Genomic DNA, 26,662 nt, shown 5'->3' with positions numbered 1-26,662 from the left:
TCCAGGTCGAAACCTAATAAAGCTGGTTGAGAAAATTTCAAAGAGTGTGCAAATCTGTCATTAAAGCAAAAGATGGCTACTTTGAAGAATCTAAAATATAAAACATATTCTGGTTTGTTTAACACTTTTTTGTTTACTACATAATTCCATATGTGTTCCTTCATAGTTTGGATATCTTTAGTATTAATCTACAATGTAGAAAATTTTAAGAAATTAAGAAAAGAAAAACCACAGGAATGAGAAGGTGTGTCCAAACTTTTGGCCTGTATTGTGTATATATATATATATATATATATATATATATATATATATATATTAATTATAAATAACCATACAACAATAATAAAAAAAAATCTTTATCTCTATATCTGTTTTTTCTCTCTCTATTTTATTCAAAGAGCTTAATTAGTATGATGTTGTAGTACTTACAGTATTGCTAAAGCATTGAAATGACAGAATATGAATGTATATACAGGGAAAAAAGGAAATATAAATTAAAACAATAAAAAGTAATAAAATAAAAAACATGTATATATGGAACACTTTCTCTTTGTGGGTTAATTCAGACTGTTCCTCTGTTCGGGTGTATCAGTCCGTGTCTCTCAGACTGTTGCAGGCAGATACATACTGAGCTGCTACAGTGCTTCTCTCCTTCTCCTCTCCTAACATGATGCTCAGTTTCTGACTGCTGTTATTTATGTAGTATGTAGATTCAGATTCAAGTAGCTCTATAGGCATGACAGTAGAAAATAATATTGCCAAAGCAGTACAAACTATAAACAGTAAAACTGAACAGAGAACACAAATAATAGACAATAAAAAAAATATTTGTCTAATTTACATAAAGATATACAGAGGATATAAAAATGTTCTTAATAAACATATATAGGTGTGTGTGTGTACACAAATTTGTTACCCACTGTCTCTCAGGTGGTGTAGCGCTGACAGTGTGCGGCGAGCGTTTTCTGTAATTTTTCTAATTCTGTAAGTGTTTGGTAATTTGGGATTTGTTGTTTAAATCTGTCTGTGACATTTTCTTGTGTTGGTTTGAATTTTTGGCAGTGAAGAAGGAAGTGCATCTCTGTCTCCACCGTGAGATGTGGCTCCAGTTTATATTTACTTTTTATTTCACGATGGTATTCTAGTCTACTGTGAGATTGGATTTGGTTCTCCCAGTGTTCTAGATACCTGTTCTTACTGTTAGCTATGAGCTGTTGGACAGTGCTGTGATCTATGTGATCTATACAGTACAATGGGCTGTATCACACTAACAAATAATTTACTTCATTGAGGTGAGAATGTCAATGTTGTAAAATCTCCTACTGATTGCGTACAGGCCTCTGCCGGCTTTTTCCTTTAGTGCATTCACTGCCATGCTGAAACTCCCTGATGCAGTAATGCGTACAGCCGTGGCCTAGTGGTTAGCGTACTGGACTAGTAATCAGAAGGTTGCTGGTTCAAGCCCCACCACTGACAGGTTGCTGCTGTTGGGCCCTTGAGCAAGGTCCTTAACCCTCAATTGCTCAGATTGTACACAGTAACTGTACTGTACGTTGCTTTGGATAAAGGCGTCTGCTAAATGCTGAAAATGTAAATGTAATGATGAGACCAAGGTAAGTGTACTGCATTGTGTGCTCCAGGGCAGTGCTGACCATGGTAAACTGGTGCCATGTGTTCCTGACATCTAGGTTTGTTTTTGGAAGACAAAAATTTTTGTTTTCTTCAGATTTACTGTTAGGGCCCAGTTCTGGCAGTACTGCTCCAACAGGTCTAGGTGCAGCTGCATAGAGTAGAAATTTTACTTCCCCGTCCTGCAGAGTGAGTCCGGGGGCTGCACACTAATTCATTTATGTAGATATTAAACAGTGTTGGACTCAGACTGCAGTTCTGCAATTCTGTGTTGTGTGTTGTGTATGTTTGTCACCAGTTCTTACAGCACTTTTGTTTCTTAGTAGTATCTGTGTGTGTTTGAGTAAAATGTATGTATACACACTCACACACACACACACACACAAATACATAAAAAAATACATACATAAAAGAAAACACATATACAGTACATGTGTAGGGCAGTTGTAGCCTAGCGGTTAAGGTACTGGACCAGTAATTAGAAGGTTGCCGTTTCAAGCCCCGCCACTGCCAGGTTGCCACTGTTGGGCCCTTGAGCAAGGCCCTTAACCCTCGATTGCTTAGATTGTATACTGTCACAGTACTTTAAGTCGCTTTGGATAAAAGCGTCTGCTAAATGCTGAAAATGTAAATGTATGAACGTAACAGCTACATGACATTTTGTTCGTGTGTTTTCACATTTTGGCCACCAGATGGGAGCCACGCTCCACTAATTGTCTATTGGTTTTCCATAACATTATAAGTAACTAGTTATATTATAAGTTACTACTACAACTACCTTCACCAATAATAATTTTATTACGAAAACAACTATAATAGAATTTTTTTTTTGATTATTATGAGTAATTATGATTATTTACAGTTAATATTTTACAATATGTCTGTCCTAAAATGCCTGTAAGTACCCTGTGTTCAGTACTTAGAATAGTATTTAATTATTGATATTAATATATTATTCTGATCTCTCTCTCTCTCTCTCTCTCTCTCTCTCTCTCTCTCTCTCTCTCTCTCTCTCTCTCTCGCTCTCACTCTCACTCTCACACTCTCTCTCTCACTCACTCTCACTCACTCTCTCACTCTCCTAAACACATTTTTACCCACATGTTTTATTCACCCTACACCTCCTCCTACACCACTGCAGGTGTTTTAGATGTTTTTTTTTTTTTTTATCCTAACGTGTCTCTAATGCTACTTTCACAAGCACTGAAAGGTTTCTAAAGCTATTTGATTGTTTTATTTCAATTTCACTACAACTGTACTGATTTGACTTAATATGATTTTTTTATCATACACTGCTCTGTTCTCCCACTCTGTCTCATATCCTAGTATGGGGTTTTTTTTGGGTTACATTGTCATGTCTCTAATGGCTATCTGTCCCACCTAAGTGTACAGTATTAAAAAATGCGACAAATATGGTGATTATGAAACCCCTGGCAAAAATTATGGAATCACCACTCTTGGAAGATGTTCTTTCAATTGTTTAATTTTGTAGAAAAAAAATAAATCACAGACATGCCACAAAACTATCATTTTTCAAAATGTCAACCTTCTGGCATTAAGAAACAATAAAAAAAAAAGAAACAAATATAATAGTTGTTGTCAGTCACAATTGCTTTTTTTTTAGATCAAGTAGAGGAAAAAAATATGGAATCACTCAAATCTGAGGAAAAAATTATGGAATCATTAGAAAACACTGCACCATTATTACTTTGTTGCACCACCTCTGGCTTTTATAATGGTTTAAACTCTCTGAGGCATGGAGTTAACTAATGACAAACAGTATTCTTCATCAATCTGCCTTCAACTGTCTCTTATTGCTGTTGCCAGATCAGCTTTGCAGGTTGGAACCTTGTCATTGACCATTTTCTTCAATTTCCACCAGAGATTTTCAAATAGATTGAGATCCGGACTATTTGCAGGCCATGCCATTGACATTATATGTTTTCTTGAAGGAAAGTTTTCACGTCCTTTGCCCTATGGCAAGATGCATTATCATCTTGAAAAATTAAGTCATCATCACCAAACATCCTTTCAACTGATGGAATAAGAAAAGCGTCCAAAATTTCAATGTGGACTTTGGCATTTATTGAAGACCATCTCCCCTGTGCCTTTACCCGACATGCAGGCCCATATCATCAACAACTGTGGAAATTAACATGTTTTCTTTAGGCAATTATCTTCATAAATTTCATTGGACAGACACCAAACAAAAGTTCCAGCATCATCACCTTGCCCAATGCAGATTCGTGATTCATCACTGAAGATCACTTATATCCAGTCACCCACAGTCCACGATTGCTTTTCTTTAGCCTACTTTAATCTTGTTCTTTTCTTTTTAGGTGTTAATGATGGCTTTTGTTTGGCTTTTCTGTATGTAAATCCCATTTCTTTTAGGTGATTTCTTACAGTTCAGTCACAGACATTGACTCCACTTTCCGGCCACTTGTTTCTCATTTGTTTTGTTGTGCATTTTCTGTTTTCAAGACATATTGCTTTAAGTTTTCTATCTTGATGCTTTGATGTCTTACTTGGTCTACCAGTATGCTTCCCTTTTACAACCTTCCTATTTTGTTTGTACTTGGTCCAGATTTTAAACACAGCTTACTGGGAACAACCAACATCTTTTGCGACATTCCACAATGATTTATCTTCTTGAAGGAGTTTTATAATCCTCTCACTTGTTTCAACTGACATATCTTGTGTTGGAACCATGATTCATGACAATCTGCTTTGTGCAACAGCTCTCCGAGGTGTAAGCACTCTTTTTAAACTGAAGAATAATTAGCAAATCTAATCTGCTGCAGATGTTTTGTTTTTAAACTGCAAATTACAGAGTGATTCCATAATTTTTTCCTCAGATTTGAATAATTCCATATTTTTTTCCTCTACTTGATCTAAAAAAAGCAATTGTGACTGACCACAACTATTATATTTGTTTCTTTTTTTTATTGTTTCTTGATGCCAGAAGGTTGACATTTTGAAAAATGATAGTTTTGTGGCATGTCTGTGATTTATTTTTTTTCTACAAAATTAAACAATTGACAGAACATCTTCCAAGAGTGGTGATTCCATAATTTTTGCCAGGGGTTGTAGTACATTGTAATAGGGTTTAGGGTTGCATATAAGTCCTGTTGAATTTCTTTTTTTAACATGTTTAAAACTGCAAAATGTTTAAAATTAACTTTATTTACAGAAAAAAACAAACATCAAATCGATTGTGGAACAATTTAGCGGTAGAGAAAAAAGAGTGGCGACACTCCCATAGGGAACTGTTGTAACTTTTTTTTTTTTTTTTTTTTTACTACTTTTACTGGAGTAATATTTTACCTTGGATATCTCTACTATAACTCAACTACATGGTTTCTGTAGCTTCTCCACCTTTTACATTAGACAAAATGAACTTATGCATATTTATAATGAATTCATTAATGTATTACATGTAGAAATCAAGGTTATAACAGTTTTGGATTTTTCATTATAGTTTAGTTTTATTTCGTTTTGACTTTATTTTCTCTAATTTAGGTTTTAAAGTGGGTTTGCTAGTTTTTTTATTAGTTTTTATTATGTTTAATGCTTTAGTTTATGCTAATGTTTTAGTTTAGCTTTTATTAGTTCTAGTATTGGTTTGAGTTTTTTTTATACTTTGGGTCATTTTTCAGGTGCAGGATTTAAAAAGGTCAGAGTAAATATTGTGTAATAAAAACTCAACAAAAGATACCATTTAATTTTTTTACATTTTTTTTTTAAGACTGTTGAACAATAAACTGTCCACAAAACTGGTAACAGTCCACATAATAGCAGCCGTAAGTGCAAAATGTGTATAATACTGCTACTGAAATGAAGTTGTTGACAGTTACCATATTTCAGCCAGTTTTTTAAAATGAGTCTGTTTACATGAACTGGTAAAAGTGAGGATCTTTACCTGTTCATAACCCTGCCACTGAAAACAGGCGCTCATAATATGAACCATTTCTAGATGCAACACCAGTGGTGTAACTAGGAGCTCATGGGCTTCAGTGCAAAAAAAAAATGTTGGGCCCCCTCAACAAATTGCATCTGCTGATAGCTGATCAGAATGAATTAAAAGTCACTCAGAAGTTACACTTCAAGTTCAAATTCCTGCCTCTGGTATTTTTAATGCACAGTTTTTTTTTATTTTACTTAACAAAAATATTGTAATATAATAATAAGGACCTGGCGAGTGCAGCCAGTGGTAGTGAGGTGAGAGGTTAATGTTGTGGAGGCCCCCCTGCCATGGGCCCCGGTGCACCTTCTGTATCTGCCGTAGTTTTTCCTGCCCTTGTAATTCACACAAGAACTATTTTTCCTTAAAAATGTTTCCTCTCACCTGTCATGTAATGTGAATTACACATCTAGTGTCTGGCCCTTTAAGAATGTTAAGTGTACTATAGTGCGCAGGGAGCGAGTGTGTAGGGAAGCTATCAGAAGTTCTGTTCATCAGAGTTCTGCTTCATGCACTTTTAAGGAACGCAAATTACCACAGAGACGCAAATTTACGTGACACAAACAGCTCAGTAAAAATAGTTTGATTAAAAAATTTTCATTATTAAAAATGTATCGATTATTTTTTTTTTTATCTCGATTAAAATTTTTAACGCTTTAATCGCGTTAATTACCGTGATTAACGACAGCCCTAATAATAATATAAACTATTTCATGAGACACACATCAGTCCGGGTCTCTCAGACTGTTGCAGGCAGATACATACTGAGCTGCTACAGTGCTTCTCTCCTTCTCCTCTCCTAACATGATGCTCAGTTTCTGACTGCTGTTATTTATGTAGTATGTAGATTCAGATTCAAGTAGCTCTGTAGGCATGACAGTAGGAAACAATATTGCCAAAGCAGTACAAACTATAAACAGTAAAACTGAACAGAGAACAAAAATAATAGACAATAAAAAATTATTTGTCTAATTTACATAACGATATACAGAGGATATAAAAATGTTCTTAATAAACATATATAGGTGTGTGTGTGTGTGTGGGTGTGTGTGTGGGTGTGTACACACAAATTTGTTACCCACTGTCTCTCAGGTGGTGTAGCGTTGACACATACTGTGCGGCGAGCGTTTTCTGTAATTTTTCTAATTCTGTAAGTGTTTGGTGATTTGGGATTTGTTGTTTAAATCTGTCTGTGACATTTTCTCCATTTTCAAATGGATTTCTGGATCAATGTCATTTCCAAACTCATACATCTTTTGTTCAGTTTTATCAAATGTTTTAAAACTCAAATGATCATACTCACTCCATAGTTTGTGTGGAAGCTTTATATAGTTCTTCATTTGTATGGGTTCAAATCTTTCAGTTCCTTTTGTCATAATTACTTTGGCTTCCTCCGGTGTTCCGTTTAGCCGTATCATCACTTTACAGTTCCTAGTCCATGTGACTTGTATTTTATGTTGTTTTCTAAGTATACGTGCTTGTCTTGCAATATCTGCATTCTTTTTGGTAAGATTCTCATTGATGTACACTCCTGTTCCCTTCAGCTTCTTCGCCTGCCTCAGTAGTTCAGTCCTGTGCTTTCTATTCACAAACCTGACCACTATGGCAGGCTTTGTTTTGCTGTTTTTTTCTGGGCAGAGTATGGCAAGCTGAAATATTGTTAGTTTGTAAGTTTATATTCTTTCTTTCAAATAACTTTTTAACTTGCCATTCCAGAGATTGCAGTTCCTCTGATGAGACGTCTTCACCATCTTTGCATTCAGCTACACTGGCGTAGGATCTATGTGAAATTTCCAGTCTGCTTATTATTAAATCTTCCATCTTTGTATACTGTTCCAGGTCATCAATTCTTCGTTCTAATCCATAAATGATTTTGTCTTTTTCTTTAACTCTGGTCTTTAACTCTTTAACTTCATCCATTAAGTCCAGTAGCATGCTCTGCTGTTTCACCACTTTACTCAGTTCCGCAGACATAAAATCCAGAGATTTTTTATCTCTTCTATTTCCTCAGATATGTTATTGATTTTCTTGGGTAGCATGTTGTTCAGTGTCCTTGTATTATGATAGATAGTACAGTGTAAATAGCATATCGGCCTTAGAACATAATAGATAGCTTAGCTTACAATGCTCATAAATAAATGACAAACATGAAAACGCGAAGGCTATTCTATCTATAATTTTAATACGTTCTCGTTAGTTTTGTAAACGCCTAATACAGTTAGTTATCGTTTTTTTTTTTTTTTTTTTTTTTAAGTGCCGGGTTTGTTTGGCGAGATCAAGGAGTGTAGCATCTCTCTCTCTACGGCTCTGAGTGTATTATAATAACTTTGAGTACAGTGATATTTTGTGTAATCTCCGAAACTCACCACATAGTGAGTCGTGTACAACTCGTGAAAAACAGCAGTGCCCAAAACTAGTAATATATTAATAAATAAATCAAGTATTATAAACATGGGAAGCTAGCTAGATAGTGTGTATGACATATTCAGACAGAATATAAAAAAAAAAAGAGGAAAATTCTCTTAACTTGATAAGATGGGTGGCTCTTAAAAGAGCCGTTGGTTTGCCAGAGCGACTAAGGCGCTTTACTTGGAGCTGGTGTACTTGGTGACGGCCTTGGTACCCTCGGACACGGCGTGCTTGGCCAGCTCACCGGGAAGCAGCAGGCGCACGGCGGTCTGGATCTCCCTGGAGGTAATGGTGGAGCGCTTGTTGTAGTGAGTCAGACGAGAGGACTCACCAGCGATACGCTCGAAAATGTCGTTGACGAAGGAGTTCATGATGCCCATAGCCTTGGAGGAGATCCCGGTATCAGGGTGGACCTGTTTCAGGACCTTGTACACGTAGATAGCGTAGCTCTCCTTCCTGGACTTTCTGCGCTTCTTGCCTCCTTTGACGGCGGTCTTGGGGACGGTTTTCTTGGAGCCCTTCTTGGGCGCGGACTTCGCTGGTTCGGGCATGATGCTGCTGTTTCCTTTAGAGCAAACTGCAAGTGAATATAGACGCTCTACACGCCCGCTTTATTAACCCTGCATGCTGAGTAAGACAAGATGAAACACGTAACTCTGATTGGTCCAAGGTCCTGGGTTTCTATTGGACAGAGAACATACCGTTCCACGCCCCCTTCTGCCCCATTCACTAGAACCTGTTCTTTGTTGTCTGTTCCCGCTTAATCTGAGGTCGATACATGTTTACAAACCGAATATAAAAGAATAAATAGCAATATTTTATTACATTTTATATATAAATATATAGATAGGATAGATGTATGTTTTTTGTTTGTTTTTTAAGCGAGGCATTTGGGCACAATGTTTTACTGTATTTTACACAGAGATCGTGTTAATGATTGTAGTGTAATCTACAGTATGGATGTACATTGGTAGTATGCAAACACGCCGTATGACAGCTAAACAATAATACTAAAATTACTAATGATAATTCCAAGCTTTTAGGGCTACATAAAGTGAATGTGTTATTTTTACTTATAATAATGATTTCAAGCTTTTGGGGCTAAACGACTGATTTGCAAATGTACGCATCTGTGAACGTACTACTACTAATAATAACAATATTAATAATAAAAAAGGAGAACTTTCTCTTTTGTAGAAAATATGGGTGGCTCTTAAAAGAGCCGTTGTGTTAGCGTGGAGGTCTGAACGTTTAACCGCCGAATCCGTACAGGGTGCGTCCCTGGCGTTTCAGAGCGTACACCACGTCCATTGCGGTGACGGTCTTTCTCTTGGCGTGCTCGGTGTAGGTGACGGCATCACGGATGACGTTCTCAAGGAAAACCTTGAGCACACCGCGGGTCTCCTCGTAGATCAAGCCGGAAATACGCTTCACACCGCCACGGCGAGCCAAACGGCGGATAGCGGGTTTAGTAATACCCTGGATGTTATCACGGAGAACTTTGCGGTGACGCTTAGCGCCTCCTTTTCCAAGACCTTTGCCGCCTTTTCTTTTTTTTTTTTTTTTTTTTTTTTTTTTTTTTTCTTTTTAATATTTTATTTAAACTTCATCAGAGTACATGGAAATTACATTACATTATCAAGACAATCATTTACAATTTTAAAATCTTCCACAATTCAGAGTCCTTAAATAAAATATTCATTGTTCGTATTCTTTTCAGTTCAGTTCTTATATTTTTATAAACATTCTCTGCTGAAACAAACTGTTGGTCAATAGTCATTCTGCATCTTGTTTTCCATAATTTAGACTTCACAATACACAGTACTAACCACAAGAAGTCATGTTTATCTTTAGACATGATTTCATCAAAAATACCGAAACAGACGGACTTCATATGAATTTTAATCTCAAGACCTAAATTTTCCATTTTGCTCCATACTTCTTGGGAACGATAACACTCTAGAATAAAATGTTCTAAAGTTTCCTCTGTCTGGCATTTTGGCATAGGGCACATGTTTGTCTTCACAAAACAACTCCACTTCACTACAGATCTCACTGGAAGTCTCCTCACTGCTACCAACCATGTAATATCCCTTAACTTCTCAGATATTTTTTTACATAAAATATTATTTACACATTCTTTCTTTTCTTCCTCTCTAAGGCCTCTAAAATCCACTATATTACAATATTTCAAATCTACTATTAGCTTGTAAATCTTTTTATTAGAATCCTTAATCCAATCTATATTCAAAACATTAAATTTATTTATAAAATCACCATAAATTAATTTATAATAAGGAACTAAAGCTCTAGAGCGGCCTTTTTTCTGTTTCCAATTTGTGATGTTTCCAATCCAATCAGCTTGTCTGTAAATGCCATTTGCAATAATTTTACATACAAAAATTTTTGTTTTAATGGAAAGATCAATTGCTCCTAGACCACCCATTTTTTTCTGTTTATATAAAAGTTCACGCTTAGTTACTTCACGTGTTGAATTCCAAATAAAATTACAACATAATTTATTCATATTTTTAAGCCATTTATCTGTGGGAGGGAAAATACAGGATAAAAATATTATTTTTGATAAGATAAAGGTCTTAACCATATTTATTCTTGTTTTATAACTTAAATTACAATTTTTCCATTTACTAAATTCTTCTTTAATAATTTGTTCTTTTTCTTTCCAGTTATAATCTACACAGCCATTGTTATCAAAATATATACCTAGGACTTTAAGATGTTCAGTCTCAGGTACATCAATTGGAAATTTTTTATTAATGTCTCCAATCCACACACATTCTGATTTTAAAACATTCAGGGTGGCTCCCGACACTTTCTCATATAAGGAGAAATGTTCATAAATAATGTCTAAATCTTTTCTTGTTTTAATGAACACAGTAATATCATCAGCATATGCAGAAATTATAAATTGGTTGTCACCTAATCTAACTCCTTGTAGTCGTTTATCATTTCGAATTTTAGTAATTAATGGACTTAAGCCAAGAACATAAAGGGCAGCACTGAGGGGACAACCTTGTTTAACACCTCTCATGACTTGAAAACATTCTGTCAAATTACCATTAACATTAATCTGCACATTAGATTTTATATACATACACTTAATCATGGCAATGAAATCATCAGAAAAATTATACATTTTCAAAACTTCCCATAAATATTCTCTTGATACAAAATCAAAGGCTTTCTTCTGGTCCAAAGTGACCATATAAAAACTTTCACCACTCTCAAACACCAATTCCCTCGAAATATTTAAATTATCCCACATTAGTCTTCCTTTGATAGCACAGGTTTGTTCTTTAATTATTATTGAATCTAATACATCTTCTAACCTATTCATTATTATTTTTTCTAAACATGTTGTGCCAAAAGAAAGAAAGACAAACAAACAAACAACCCTAAACCCTATGCAACCCTAAACCCTATACAATGTAGTGAATATTGAATTTGAAACAAACAAATAGCTTTAGAAACCTTTCAGTGCTTGTGAAAGTAGCATTAGAGACACGTTATGATAAAAACAAAGATCTAAAACACCTGCAGCAGTGTAGGAGGAGGTGTAGGGTAAATAAAACATGATGGTAAAATTGTGTTGGAATGTGTAATATATAAATGGACAACACCAGTGTTTGTTGCTAGCTTTTGCAGATGTGTGTGTGTGTGTGTGTGTGTGTGTGTGTGTGTGAGAGAGAGAGAGAGAGAGAGAGAGAGAGAGAGTTTAAAAAAAAAAAAAAGTAAAATAGGTGGATATTTACATTTTCAGCCTTTAGCAGACACCTTTATCCAAAGCAACTTACATTACAGTGACAGTATACAGTCTGAGCAATTGAGGGTTAGGAGCCTTGCTCAAGGGCCCAACAGTGATAACCTAGCAGTGGTGGGGCTTGAACCAGTGACCCTCTGGTTACTGGCCTAGTACCTTAACCACTAGGCTACAGCTGGCCCTGGATATGTGTCACCTGGACTGCTAGAGCCATAGATGTTTTGTTAAAGTGAGTGTTAGGGTCATGAATGAGTGAATAACTAAATAAATACATAAACAATGAACACATTAAACACATAAATACATAAAAAATGTGTAAAGCAGTGTTTGGATTCTTCTGTGCTTAACAATACTGATGCAAGTCTTTATAAGTGACATCTGTGTTAAAAATGTGTTTGTATATTCACTGTATTGTGAGAAATGGGACGTTATAAGTCATATTCTGCTAAAGCATAACATTTCATAAACATATTTCAAAGTCAGAAACATCTTGATTAAAGTGAAAGTGGTCAAAGCTGTGTATCAATAGAATCCAAATAAGTGAAAGAAGACATTTTATGTTTCAGTGTTAGCTGTGTTAAAGCCATTTCTGAGTTTTAAAAAGAATTATTATAAAAAAAAAGTGCATCTTAATAAGTGAGATGTATCACATAAAAAAACTTAAAATAGACTTGAATCTGTTGTGTAAGTGTAGGAGCCATGTGTTGTTTTAGAAATGAGTCAGTGTATGTGAGCTCAAATTATAATTTTTTTTATTTCTTTTCTTTTTAGGGGGGGGTGGACTTTTTTATTTTCCTCTCAGTTTACAATTTAAGTGTGTGCGAGTGTATCCAGCTTCACCGTTCGCAAACAGAACTGTGAGTGCAATAGATAGAAACTGCAATTTCTTAACAAAACATGGGCATCTATTTATTTACTGAAGTCAGAAGTAAAGCCGGTTAAGGTTTACAATTTAATTCCCCATTACGGCACTAAACACTGTGAAATACAAGAATGTGAACAATGTACAACATTCAGGTGTGAAGCTTTGCTAGCTCAAATACAAAAGCAACAAGGTCTTTTTATAGCGCTTTATGTACTTTTTGGACATCACAAAGCTGGTCTTGACTGCTTCAAAGGACTGAAAAACAGCAAATGAAGTCATTAAGTTCCAAAAGTTATAGAAATAAGATTTTGTGTATTGTTAATGTGAAAACCTACACTTTTTATGCTCACCTGTTTTCGTGAAAGTAAATTAAGTTACCTAATTTGGGTTAGATACATGTTGGGGTTATCATAGTTTAGGTTAGAAATAACTTGGGGTTATCGTAATTAGGGTTAGAAGGAAGTTGGGCTTAAATTGGACTCAACAGAAATCATCTGTGCTGCATCGGAACACAAGGCACATCTGGAGGTGATGAACCACACCTGGGTCCTCATGCCTTCAGATCAGGTAGCGAGAACAATGAGTTCCAGCCTGAGTGTGAGAACCAGCCGGAGAACCTGCAAACGGAGACAAAAACCCGTCAGAAATGGGAGTCGGTGCTGCGGGACTCAGAGGGCAAAGGTTAAAGTTACACACACACAGTGGCGGCTCAAACACATGAATTACCAAATTAGAAAAGGCATCATTGTGAATACGGTTGTTTTATTACCATTATTACAATAACCAGTCTTATGGTTAACATACAATATTCTGCTCATTCCTTATGCCTTCATCCAGCGTGTTTACATTCTACCAATGTACAGCCATACTGTAGATTACACTACAATCAGTTAATACGATCTCTGTGTAAAATACAGACTGTGTACACCGTGCAACACCAACGCCACTAAATCCTCCTAACAATTTTTATATTACATGAAAATACATAAAAATATACATACATAAAAGAAAACACACACATACACACATAAACACACAGATTTAGTTCGTGTTTTCACATTTTGGCCACGAGATGGAAGAAACGCTTCACTAACCGTCTATTGGTTCTCCATAACATTATAATTACAGTTACTACTACTACTACCATCACCAATAATACTATTATTACAACAGTTATAATAGAAATAAAAATCATTATTATGAGTAATTATGATTATTTACACTTAATATTTTACAGTATATCTGTTCTAAAATGCCTGTAATTACCCAGTGTTGAGTACCTAGAATAGTATTTTATTATTGATTTATTATTCTGAATAAATGTGTTTATAATTGTTGTAAGAATGTAAAGTACATCTCTACACACACACACACAAACACTTTTTCCTAATATTTATAACTGATAAATATAACTAAATTATAACTCGGAACACACACACACAATGGAATAATAAATAAACAAAAAAAGTTATGAAAAGTGCCCATTTCAGTGGAAACATGTAAGTGGCTCTTAAAAGAGCCTTTGGGGATAACTGGATGGAGTGGGATCGTTTAAGCACGCTCTCCGCGAATACGGCGGGCCAGCTGGATGTCCTTAGGCATGATGGTCACCCTCTTGGCATGGATGGCGCACAGATTGGTGTCCTCGAACAGACCGACCAGGTAAGCCTCACTGGCCTCCTGCAGAGCCATGACGGCAGAACTCTGGAAGCGCAGATCGGTCTTAAAGTCCTGAGCGATCTCTCTAACCAGGCGCTGGAAGGGAAGCTTGCGGATGAGCAGCTCAGTGGACTTCTGATAACGGCGGATTTCACGCAGAGCCACGGTACCTGGCCTGTAACGGTGAGGTTTCTTCACACCGCCAGTAGCCGGGGCGCTCTTGCGGGCAGCCTTAGTGGCGAGCTGCTTCCTCGGCGCTTTACCACCGGTGGATTTACGAGCGGTCTGCTTGGTTCTTGCCATCGCGTCTGGAACTCTGCACTTCACGAACTATAGGACAGAATATGTTAGCCCGCCCAACACGCTCTATTTAAGTACCAGAGCCGCTCTGCGCTCATTGGGCGTCTTGATGATGCACTTTTCTCATTGGACGATCGTGCTTACATCAAATGTCGCTTACTGGTCGGCGTTCTGCCGCTGCCTCGTTTCGGAAAACATAATATTTCCTCCATGCTGTTGGCGGGATTTATAATACTTTCCTTTGTTTCTTTGTGCTTTTAAAACACAGCCTACAATCGCATTTAAAGTATATACCTTTTTAAAAAATATATTATTTCGTTCATTTTGCTTATTATTAGTTATTATTAGCATTATTATTATTTTTGTTCCATGTGTATTACACAAACACGTTTGTTGCACCACTTTAAATTGTCTGTATTGTTGGTTTTGCTTCTGCAAGTGATATAAAACTTCATTTATGTATGTATATAGAGATATATGTAAAGATAGAGAAAAAACAAATCGTACATATTGATTTGTTAATTTTACTATGTCATAAATCATGTGAGTTTTATGCCGTGTGAGCCTATGAAACGATATTATATCTTTTTTTTTTTACATTATCTGTGGAAATTGCACTTTTTCTGTGGAAATGGGCGGCTCTTAAAAGAGCCTTTTGGTTAGAACACGAGAGCGAGTTTACTTGGCCTTGGCTGCTTTCTCGGTCTTCTTGGGTAACAGAACAGCCTGGATGTTAGGCAGCACACCGCCCTGAGCGATGGTTACACCTCCAAGCAGTCTGTTCAACTCCTCGTCGTTACGCACGGCCAACTGCAGATGACGAGGGATGATACGAGACTTCTTGTTATCTCTGGCGGCGTTACCAGCCAACTCGAGGATCTCAGCGGTCAGATACTCCAGCACGGCAGCCAAGTAGACAGGAGCACCAGCTCCCACACGGTGGGCGTAATTACCCTTACGTAGCAGTCTGTGAACACGGCCCACGGGGAACTGAAGGCCGGCACGGGATGAACGAGTCTTGGCCTTAGCCCTAACCTTACCACTGGTCTTCCTTTTTAAATATGATCTTTATTAATACATGATTTTCAGAACAAAGTTATTATCATTACATTACAATCCGAACAAGATAAAGAACACAGCAATAACACATACAAAACATAAAATCTATTACATACAAATTTTTACAACTTAAGTATCGACCATGGAAATTTTTTCTTAGCTTTAAGATCTTCAGTTCGCAACCGTCTTAAGTGACAAACAATCTGTTTAAAAACAATGTCAGCACTTATATTAATTTGGTCTATAATTATTTTGCATCTTGTTTTCCAAATCTTTGTATTCACCACACAAATAATTAGCCAGTAAAATTCTTCAATATTTGTATGTACATTATCAAAAATACCATACATTATTGTTCTCATATTTATATCAAAATCCAAATTTAATGTTTTTACTTTATTCCAAATGTTGGTGGTTCTTGTACAGTTCAACAAAAGATGTTCAATTGTTTCTTCTTCCAGACAACCATGTATAGGACATTTAGTGGTGGTGACATAACAACTCCATTTCACAATTGTTCTAACAGGTAGTCTATAATTTATTATTAGCCACATTGTGTCTCTTATATTTTCAGAAATATTTTTAGAGAGTATGTTCTTTATTATTATCTTACTTTCATTTAAATCTGTCTGTCTATACTGTAAGGTTTCTCCATGATAAAATGTATTAATTAATTTATAAATTTCTTTATTTGATAAGTTAATCCAGTCAATATTTAAGTTTGTATGCTTAAATGTGAAATCACCATAAATAAGTTTATAATAAAATACATCTTTTCTTTTCTTTCCTTTTTGTTTCAACCATTCAGATTCCTTTAGTATCCACTTAGCCTTCCTTTCCATTGCTTGTGCTATGTTTTTACAAAATGCAATTTTTAATTTACTGCCTAAGTCAATTGCTCCTAACCCTCCTTGTAACTTTGGTTTAAACAGAAGTGTTCGTTTTGTTACCTCCCTATTTGTATTCCATATAAATTTAATACACAATTTGTTCAGGCGATTAATACATTTTTCATCTGGTGGAAAAACAGTAGCAAGAAATAATAATTTAGATAAAATAAAGGTTTTAATAATATGTATGCGAGTTTTATAGTTAGAGCCTTTGAATTTGTCCAGTTCATGTTTCACTGACTCTTCTTTCTTTTCCCAGTTTAGTTCACGTGCTCTATCTTTAGATACATATATACCCAGTACTTTTATTTCTTCTTTTATATTAACTTCTAGATAGGGTTGTGTATTTCCTCCTATCCAAATACCTTCTGTTTTCATTTGGTTAAGTTTTGCACCTGCTATTATTTCATATTCATTAAAATAGTCTTTTAATATATTGTATTCAAATTGGTTTTTAATAAAAACTGTTATATCATCAGCGTAAGCTGAGATTTTAATTATGTTGTTCTTAGAAAGTTTTATACCTTGTATTCTTGGGTCATTCTTGATTTTATTTAGAAGAGGGCTAATAGCTAGTACATAAAGGGCTGCACTTAAGGGGCAGCCTTGTTTAACTCCCCGTTCCACTAAGAAGGAATCTGTCAAAACACTGTTTACTTTTACTTGTGTCACAGATGTTTTATATAATAGCTTAACCATATGTATAAATTTAGGAGGAAACCCATAGTGTTCCAACACCAACCAAAGATACTCTCTAGATATTAAATCAAAAGCCTTCTTTTGGTCAAGAGCAATAATAAAATAATCGTTAATGTTTTTATTTGTCATTATCTCTCTTAAAGAATTCAAGTTGTCCCACATATATCTGCCTTTTATTGCACATGTCTGTTCCAATTCTATCAAATTGTCTAAATGTTCATTTATTCTATTCATTAAAATCTTAGCAAATATTTTATAATCTACGTTCATTATTGTAATTTGTCGCCAATTATCAAAATCATGTGAATCTCCTTTTTTAAAAATTAAGTTAATTACACTTTGATAAAAAGATTCATGCATTTTGCAGTTATTTATTCCATCATTAAAAGCGGATGCCACTGGTCTTCCCTCGGCCACTCATTTTGATGATCAGATGCGTTAGCGGAACAAAACTGAAGTAAACTTGGAGAGAGCTCGAAGCGGTGTTATATAGGCAAACTGGCCTCTCTCCTATTGGCTTAGAGCGAAGGCTCAGCTGAGCCAATCATAAACGCGCCGTCATGTCTCAGGGAAACACATACACGCCCCCTCACATACTGCCCCCCTCCTCCCCTCTCTTCTCCTCCGTTCTCCCGCCCGTGTAATGTATGATACAGAAAAGCTTCTCTTAAACAACAATTATATTATATTATGTCACAATAACATTTACATTATGTAAAGAGCTCATATACGTGAGTGCACATACATATACACATTTATGAGGATGTGTGACAAAATCATTATTACACATAAAACAGGACCAGTCATACTTAGTGTTAACTCCTTGCTTATCACTCTCTCCACAAAATATGTATGTATGGATGGTTGCATGTATGAATAGTTGTATGTTTGCATGCATGCTTATATGTATGTGTTTAGGAAACGACTCTTTATGGGAGGAAATAGGTGGCTCTTAAAAGAGCCGTTTTAAGAAAATAAAAATAATAAAACAGGAACATGTTTACTTCTTCTTGGGTGCAGCTTTTTTGGCCTTGGCCGCTTTGGGCTTAGCGGTCTTGGGTTTGGCTGCCTTGGCTTTTTTAGGACTTTTGGCTGCCACCGGCTTCTTAGCCTTCCTGGGGCTCTTGGTGGCTTTCTTAGCGGCAGCAGCGGGTTTCTTGGTCTTCTTGGGGGACTTCTTAGCGGCGGGTTTCTTGGCTGTTACCTTCTTGGGCTTCTTTGCAGCGGCGGGTTTCTTTGCGGCCTTTTTCACTTTAGGAGCGGCGGCTTTTTTGGCCGCGGGCTTCTTCGCCTCGGTCTGCTTCTTGTTGAGCTTGAAAGAGCCTGAGGCGCCGGTGCCCTTGGTCTGCACCAGGATGTCCTTGGTCACCAGGCTTTTGACGGCGAGTTTGACGCGGGAGTTGTTCTTCTCCACGTCGTATCCACCTGCAGACAGAGCTTTCTTCAGGGCGGCCAGGGACACGCCGCTCCTCTCCTTGGAAGCGGAAACAGCTTTGACGATCAGCTCGCCGACGCTGGGACCCGCTTTCTTGGGTTTGGCCGCGGTCTTCTTTTTAGGAGCCTTGGCGGGGGCCGAGCTGGCCGGTGCTGGAGCTTCTTCTACCATCGTTGTTGGAGCTAAAACGGCGCTAAGAAAGAGCGAGTGAAGCGCTGTGCTCTGTTGTACAGAGACTCCTCCCTCTTACGAGAGGGGGCGGGGCTTTATAGCACACATGAGAACTGTGTAGACTCAGCTCGGCCAGCGCCCCGTCTGTGTGCTTCCGTGACACATGCGCACTTGTGTTTTCTCATGGCAAATAATGATTAAAATACAAGTCCTGATATAAAATACGAGATAATAAAGTGCACGTCGGCCGAACATAAGCTCTCTCGTTCATGTAAAAGCCCGCAAAGGGAACCTAACGATGCTCTGTTTCCTTGTGTTCTGCTAAAACAGCACACCGCTCCTGATGCGTAAAGCGACGCAGCGCACATTTCACATCTTATTACACGTAAAAATATGCTGAGGAAACCCGATCTTCTTGTAGACACAAGCTGAAAAGAGCAAACAAAGCCTTGGTGTTTTCCACATGTATTTTTAAGCGGATGTGAGCTTCATTTTCTACTAGAAAAATAGACTGTTTAGTGTGAAGTAAAACACAGCTACCAAGCAGGACTAGGTCGAGTCCAGGGTGCTTAACTGTCATGTAGCTGAAAGAACAAATGTAAGAAAAAAGTAAATATAACAATTTAGAATAATAATCATGATAATGAGAAGAATATTTTAATACACTAACATTCATTTCAGTCATTCCTACATATTTGTGCTGTAAGATCTACAGAACATCACCGTGTCAGCTTTAAGTTCACATATACTGACACATTTCTAAAACAACACATGGCTCCAACATTCACATTCTACTGATCTTTCTAACACTCACAAAACAGATTCAAGTCTATTTTAGTGATTTATCTGATACATCTCTTTTATAAAGATGCACTTTTTAATGTTTAACTCAGAAATGCCTTTAACACATCCGACACATACAATGTCTTATTTCACTTATTTGGCTTTTATTGATACACAGCTAAGATCACTTTCACTACAACTAAGATGTGTCTGACTTTGAAATATCACAGATGTCACTTATAAAGACTTGCGTCAGTATTGTTCAGCACCGAAGAATCTGAACACTGTTTTACACAATTTTTTTTCTCTCTCTCTCTCTCTCTCTCTCTCTCGTTGCATGATGGGAGTTGGTGGGTGTGAGTAGCGTGCGCGTGTGAGAGCGAATGAGTCTCTTAAACTAAAAAAACTTATTTTCTGACTTTCCCGATCTGTTTTTTTTCTGATCTGGAGCGTCGTTACACCTATAAAAACACATAAATAAAACCGTGGTATCGGTTAGCGCGCATAATAGCGAGTTTAACGTGATTATTGTTAAGCCGGTGGCGGGGTCCAGAATGGCCGCGGCTCACCTGAGCGGTGAAGCCCGTCCTCTCTCCTTCCGTCACGGGGCGCGGTGTGAGGTGGGTGCTGAGGTACCGGTGGAGCAGGTGTTGTTAGCGGTGGGCGAGTGTGTCGGCTGTGAGAACATCGTGTCGGCGTCTCGCATGAACAAAGCGGTGGTGGCGTTTCTGAGGGAACAGGAACTCGTACACCAGCTAATAGCATCAGGAATCAAGGTAGGAGATAGTTTCTTTTCTGTTACTCCGCTGGGAGGAACAACTAAAAAAGTTACCATCTCTAATGTTCCCTCGTTTATACCAGACGAGGTGATAGAAAGGGAACTGACTCGGTTTGGTAAAATAGTGAGCAGTATGAGAATTGTTCTTTTAAACTGCAAAAATCCTGCATTACAGCATGTAGCTTCCTTTAGGAGAACAGTGCTCATGTTTCTAAAGGAACCTTATTTAGATGTCTCTTTTAGGGTACACCATGAAGAGAAATCTTTCATGTTATACGCAAGCACTGGTAACATGAAGTGCTTTGAATGTGGGGATTTGGGCCATAAAAAGGTCACCTGTCCTGGACTGCTAACACATAAAGTTAAGGGAGTTAAGCAAGGATGTCCACTAAGTGCAGCTTTATATGTGATAGCGATTAGCCCTCTGTTGTTCAAAATTAAAAAAGATCAAATGTTATCAGGGGTTCAGGTTAACAATCAAATGAACAGATGTATAATATCAGCTTACGCAGATGACATAACTTTGTTCATAAAAAAACCAAAGAGAATTAGATAGAATCAATGATCACTTTTTAAATTATGAGAAAGTATCTGGAGCAGTTTTGAATCAAAATAAAACAGAAGCAGTATGGATTGGTGACCCAAATAGTAAACCAAGTCTTAGTATACAAGTAAAAGATGAAATCACAGTACTTGGTATACAAATAAGCAATGAGAATGCATTAGATAAAAATTGGAATAAGAAAATATTAGAAATGACTGAAGAGTCCAACAAATTAATGAATTGGAAAACAAGTTATGAAGCAAAAATAAATTTAATTAATGTCTTTATATTAGCAAAATTATTGTTTCTATCCATTGTATTTCCACCAACGCAAAATATAATAACAAAATTGAACAAAATTTGTATCAGAACAATATGGGGTAGGAACTTCGAAATAGTTAAAAGAGAATTCCTATATAAAGCTAAAAAGAATGGAGGACTAGAAGCAACTAATTTTGGAATAAAGCTTAAAATTAATTATTGCAAACATATTAGTTTAAGCTTAGCTCGAAAAGCAGCTTGGTTAGGGAATACTGATGAATGGGCCAAACTAAGAGGGAAGAAAAGGAAAGATGTCCCCTACTATAAACTCTTATATGGCGACTTTGTCGAAAAATATAGACTTTTGGAAATAAATTGGGTCACGCAGTCCAATAAAATAATTCATAAAGAAATTGCGAATTACATTTATAATGGTATGATACAGTTTAAAGACTGCACAAAAGAGGAAAATGAAAATCTTATAGATTTATTACAAAATAAAATAATATCTAGAAAAATGAAAGATACAATGTGGTTGTCAGCCTTAGGTAGATTACCGGTGAGAGCAGTAGTAAAGTGGAGTTGTTTTGTTAAAACTAACTTATGTCCAATGCCAAATTGCAACGAAACAGTTGGGCATTTACTAGTAGACTGTCAACGCTCCAGAGAAATTTGGAATTGTATTAAGGACTTGGGATTAGATATAGAACTGTCTAGGAAAAACGTCATTTATGGTGGCTTTAACCTTGATAAACTATGTGGAAAAAGACTATTGTACTGGATTGTGATTGCTGTAGTGGTGAATCAAATATGGAAAACTCGATGTAAAATGACAACTGAAAATGTGTATATTGATTGTGAAGATGTAGTTAAACAATGTATGGCCAAATTAAAATGCATGAAAAAATGTAAAATGAAATCTAAACGCATGACAATTCCATGGGACCTTTTTAATGGACTTTAGACAAATAGTGATCGAGTTTAATTAATTCTAAAAGAAAATGTAAATATTTGTATTATTACATGAAATGTATCAATTAATGTAATATTACTGTACGTGTATGATGTAAATGATATTTGTAATGTGATATAAATTTGTACAATAAAGTTTATTTAAAAACCCTAACACATAAAAACACTACAGGGAAGAGACGTACTGTGGTTGCATTGCATTAAGTGTCAGAAAAATCCTCTCTTGTGTAGATGTGCCTGTGTTTGTTTCTGCTTTAAAACATACGTGCCATGACCCAATCAGATTTAACATCATTAAACAAGTTTATAGTTTATTTCCAGAGGTGGAAAGTAACGAATTACATTTACTCGCGTTACTGTAATTGAGTAGTTTTGTTGTGTACTTGTACTTTTTAAAGTAGATTTTACAACCTGTAATTTTACTTTTACTTAAGTATGTTTTGTATTAAGAATTGTAATTCGCTTCATTTTAAATAACATCCGTTACTGAGTAAAAAAAAGAAAGAAAAAGAAAACAATAAAAAAAAACTCGACATTAAACTGTTTGATCCGGCCCGCTGAGCATTTACGCATTTGTGTTCTTTAGAGTCGGGCTTGAGAACTGAATCACTGAGTTAACTAGTCAGAAACGACTCACTCTGTTTCATTATGATGTTGTGCATAAACAACTCCATGAATCGGTTCATTTAGTGAAGAGATTCAGATGTATAAAGCAATCAGAGCTTCACATTCTGGGTGGAATTTCAATCTCTTTCTTCATTGGTTGTTCTATAAATGACAGTTTAGTGAACGAATCACCAATTTAAGCTTTTTACCGGGAAATCCGAGAGAACAAATCTAGTTTTCATTAGTTAGGTGGATAAGACAGTTGGGTCTGGATTTATATATTCTGGAAACATACAAGATGGTTTTATATAAAGTGGATTATATCCTTAATGGAACTATACATGGATATGTAGATCAGGTAAGCAGATAAGTGGTTATGATTTTCTGTTGCTGTGTGACTGATCTGGGTCGCGGTTCTGCTGCTGCTTACGGTTGGCTACGATAGTAAAGCATTATGAAATATTGTGATTTTTTATGTTCATTATTTTTGAGTATTTATTTAAGCATAAATGTGATTGTGAGATTATGCTGGTTTGTTTTGGATTTTGATCATGTTCCTATGACGGTGTAAGACCCATTATATTTTTTATAGGTGCAACCGTAACCACCTAACCCTTCTATTGAGGATAAACAGAAATAATGCGGTTTTGAATTGACAACAGCAGTTGCAGTGTGTTAGGTGTGTAGAGGTTAAATCCACACATGAACTGCTGATATGCTGCATGGTAACGTTTACTCTGAGTACATTTTAAATTACTGAGTAATCTTTTTACTTGAGTAGATTTTTAGACTAGTAATTTTACTCGTACTTAAGTAAAAAATCATTAAAGTAATAGTACTTTTACTTGAGTACAATATTTTAGTACTCTTTCCACCTCTGCTTTTAGGCTATGTCTGGAACATGGCTGCCATCTTGAAAGCCCCCATATTGGATCAAGGGCAAGTTTTTCCAATGGGAAGGTGGTCATGTAGCACATCAAAGATGCCAAGACCGAGACAGACTGTAAACTGTTGCCTGTAAACTTTAAAAGCTCTGGTTAAGTATAGACCGCTACAAGGCTATGTTAAGAGCCCTTGCAGATAGTCAGGTGGCTAAGTGGGTAGCACTTTCGTCTCATAGCAAGAAGGTCCTGTGTTTGATTCCCAGGTAGGGATGTTAGGGTCCTTTCTGTGTGGAGTTTGCATGTTCTCCCCGTGTCCGTGTTGGTTTCCACCGGATGCTCCGGTTTCCTCCCACAGTTCGAAGACGTGCAAGTGAGGAGAATTAAAGACACTAAATTGTCCAAGACTGTGTTTAATATAACCTTGTGAAATGATGAACCTTGTGTAATGAGTAACTATCGTTCCTGTCATGAATGTAACAAAAGTGTAAAACAAGACATTAAAATCCTAATAAACAAACAAACAAACCACTGTAATTTTGGCTTTGTGTTTGTTTTGCCATCAGTTTTGTTAAGATTGTTCATTTTTCTCCTTCTTCCTTACCCACTTTCCCCATTGTGAACAGGAAAGGAGGCAGCCATACATTCATACATGTAGGTATTATTATGTTTAGCCTATTAGGTAAAAAGTGGGTGCTTCCCCTTATATTTTTTTTCTTTGTTAGTTAGTTTAGGCCTGATTAGGCAGTGTAGCTGTTGTTCTTATTTGTTTTATTTGGCACTGTCTACAGTTCACTTTGTGAGTGGGAGCTTTGTTGGATTTTAAGTTCCAGTGTGTACATTTGTGTTCTCTAATTAATACACTTTGTTTGTAAAAACCTGTAACATTTAAAGACCTGCTAAGTGAAGTTGATTTAGCTGGGTATGAATCTGGTTTTCTGCTTATTTTTACACCTCTTCACTGAGTTATGTACCAGCAATTACTGTACCTTTAAACCATGACTAACCATGTACATGTAACAGATATGGTAATATGAGATCATGTGACCATGGTAAAAAAAAAAAAATTTGAGATGTTGCCCTCTTGTGGCACTTTTATGTCTTTGGACTGTGGGAAAAAAACCTTAGCATCTGGAGGAAAACCATGCAGACAAAGGGAGAACATGCAAACCTCCTCTTGTGGAACTTTTGGAGAATTGTAAAAAAAAAAAAGTAATATGATATAATACAAGATCTTGTGATCATGTTGAAAAAAATCTGATGTTGCCTTCTTGTGGCACTTTTAAAGAACTGTTAAAAATGAGTTATGATATGGCAATATGAGATCTTGTTAACAAGGGTAAAAAAAATCTTGTGATGTTGCCCTCTTTTGGCACTTTTGGAGAATTGTAAAAAAAAGTAATCTGGAATGTTAAAACACTATATTGCCAAACGTATTCACTCACCCATCCAAATAATTGAATTCAGGTGTTCCAATCACTTCCATGGCCACAGGTGTATAAAATCAAGCACCTAGGCATGCAGACTGCTTCTACAAACATTAGTGAAAGAATGGGTCTCAGGAGCCCAGTGGATTCCAGCATGGTACTGTAATAAGATGCCACCTGTGCAACAAGTCCAGTCGTGAAATGTCCTCGCTACTAAATATTCCACAATCGACTGTCGGTGGTATTAAAACAAAGTGGAAGCGATTGGGGATGACAGCAACTCAGCCACAAAGTGCTAGTCCATGTAAAATGACAGAGAGCGGATGCTGAGGCACAGTGCGCAGAGGTCGCCAACTTTCTGCAGAGCCAATCAATACAGACCTCCAAACTTCATGTGGCCTTCAGATTAGCTCAAGAACAGTGTGTAGAGAGCTTCATGGAATGCATCCAAGCCTTACAACACCAAGCATAATGCAACACGTCGGATGCAGTGGTGTAGAGCACACCGCCACTGGACTCTAGAGCAGTGGAGACGTGTTCTCTAGAGTGATGAATCACGCTTCTCTGTCTGGCAACCCGATGAACGAGTCTGGGTTTGGCAGTTGCCAGGAGAACGGTACTCGTCTGACTGCATTGTGCCGAGTGTAAAGTGTGGTGGAGGGGGGGGGTCATGGTGTGGGGTTGTTTTTCAGGAGTTGGTCTCGGCCCCTTAGTTCCAGTGAAAGGAAATCTTAATGCTTCAGCAGACCAAGAGATTGTGGACAATTTCATGCTCCCAACTTTGTGTTCCCAGTTTGGGGATGGTCCCTTCCTGTTCCAACATGACTGTGCACCAGAGATAATGCATAAAGACTTAGACGAGCGAGTTTGGTGTGCAATAACTCGACTGGTCTTCACAGAGTCCTGACCTCAACTCGATAGAACACCTTTGGGATGAATTAGAGCTGAGACGGTGAGCCAGGCCTTCTCGTCCAACATCAGTATCTGACCTCACAAATGCGCTTCTGAAAGAATGGTCAAAATTCCCATAAACACATTCCTAAACCTTGTGGAAAGCCTTCCTTGAAGAGTTGAAGCTGTTATAGCTGCTAAGGGTACATCATTTTAAACCCTATGAATTAAGAATGATGCATCACTCAAGTTCATATAGGTGTGAAGGCAGGTGAGTGAATACTTAAGGCAATATATTATATGTCTTGTGACCATAATAGAAAAAATCTTTGTAATGTCGCCCTCTTAGAACACTTTTGGAGAATTGTAAAAAAAAAGAACATGAAATGGTAAAATGAAAACATGTGACCATGTTGGTAAAAAATTCTTGTAATGTCGTGTTTGGTTGTTCTCTCTTTCTGTCATTTTGCAGTACAAGTGGCTGCTGATTGGTTGCAGCCTGTTTTCCACTGCAACCAATGCGAAATATGCCCCCAATCCCAATCCGCTCCCTACTCACTCCGCCTCTCCACTCCACCTCCGTTTGAGCGTTCACGTGGAGTGCTCACCACATTAAGGGCTGTCCCAAAGTAATTAGGACGGAGGGGAAGTGAACTGT

General features: G+C 36.9%; 3 protein-coding genes and 1 pseudogene across 3 annotated transcripts; all 4 read right to left on the bottom strand.

Annotated features, from left to right (window-relative positions):
• The window catches only part of LOC134329062 (uncharacterized), a 66,139-nt pseudogene extending 56,595 nt beyond the window's left edge, over window positions 1–9,544 (bottom strand).
• Window positions 8,164–8,553, bottom strand: LOC134329040 (histone H2B-like). The gene has a single exon (XM_063010284.1). The coding sequence runs from the start codon at window positions 8,551–8,553 to the stop codon at window positions 8,179–8,181; it is 375 nt and encodes a 124-aa protein (XP_062866354.1). The 3' UTR covers window positions 8,164–8,178.
• A 4,655-nt stretch (window positions 9,545–14,199) lies between the features above and the next one.
• LOC134328911 (histone H3-like) lies at window positions 14,200–19,500 on the bottom strand. Its single transcript, XM_063010153.1, has 2 exons — window positions 19,482–19,500; window positions 14,200–14,615 (listed from the first exon to the last, which is right to left on the bottom strand). The coding sequence occupies exons 1-2, from the start codon at window positions 19,498–19,500 to the stop codon at window positions 14,200–14,202; spliced, it is 435 nt and encodes a 144-aa protein (XP_062866223.1).
• LOC134328876 (histone H1-like) lies at window positions 18,256–18,861 on the bottom strand. The gene has a single exon (XM_063010107.1). The coding sequence runs from the start codon at window positions 18,859–18,861 to the stop codon at window positions 18,256–18,258; it is 606 nt and encodes a 201-aa protein (XP_062866177.1).
• Window positions 19,501–26,662: the final 7,162 nt, after the last annotated feature.

This window comes from Trichomycterus rosablanca, chromosome 15 (genome assembly GCF_030014385.1).
Source record: "Trichomycterus rosablanca isolate fTriRos1 chromosome 15, fTriRos1.hap1, whole genome shotgun sequence".
Classification (NCBI taxonomy): Eukaryota; Metazoa; Chordata; class Actinopteri; order Siluriformes; family Trichomycteridae; genus Trichomycterus; species Trichomycterus rosablanca.
This window is presented reverse-complemented; position numbering and strand designations above follow the sequence as displayed.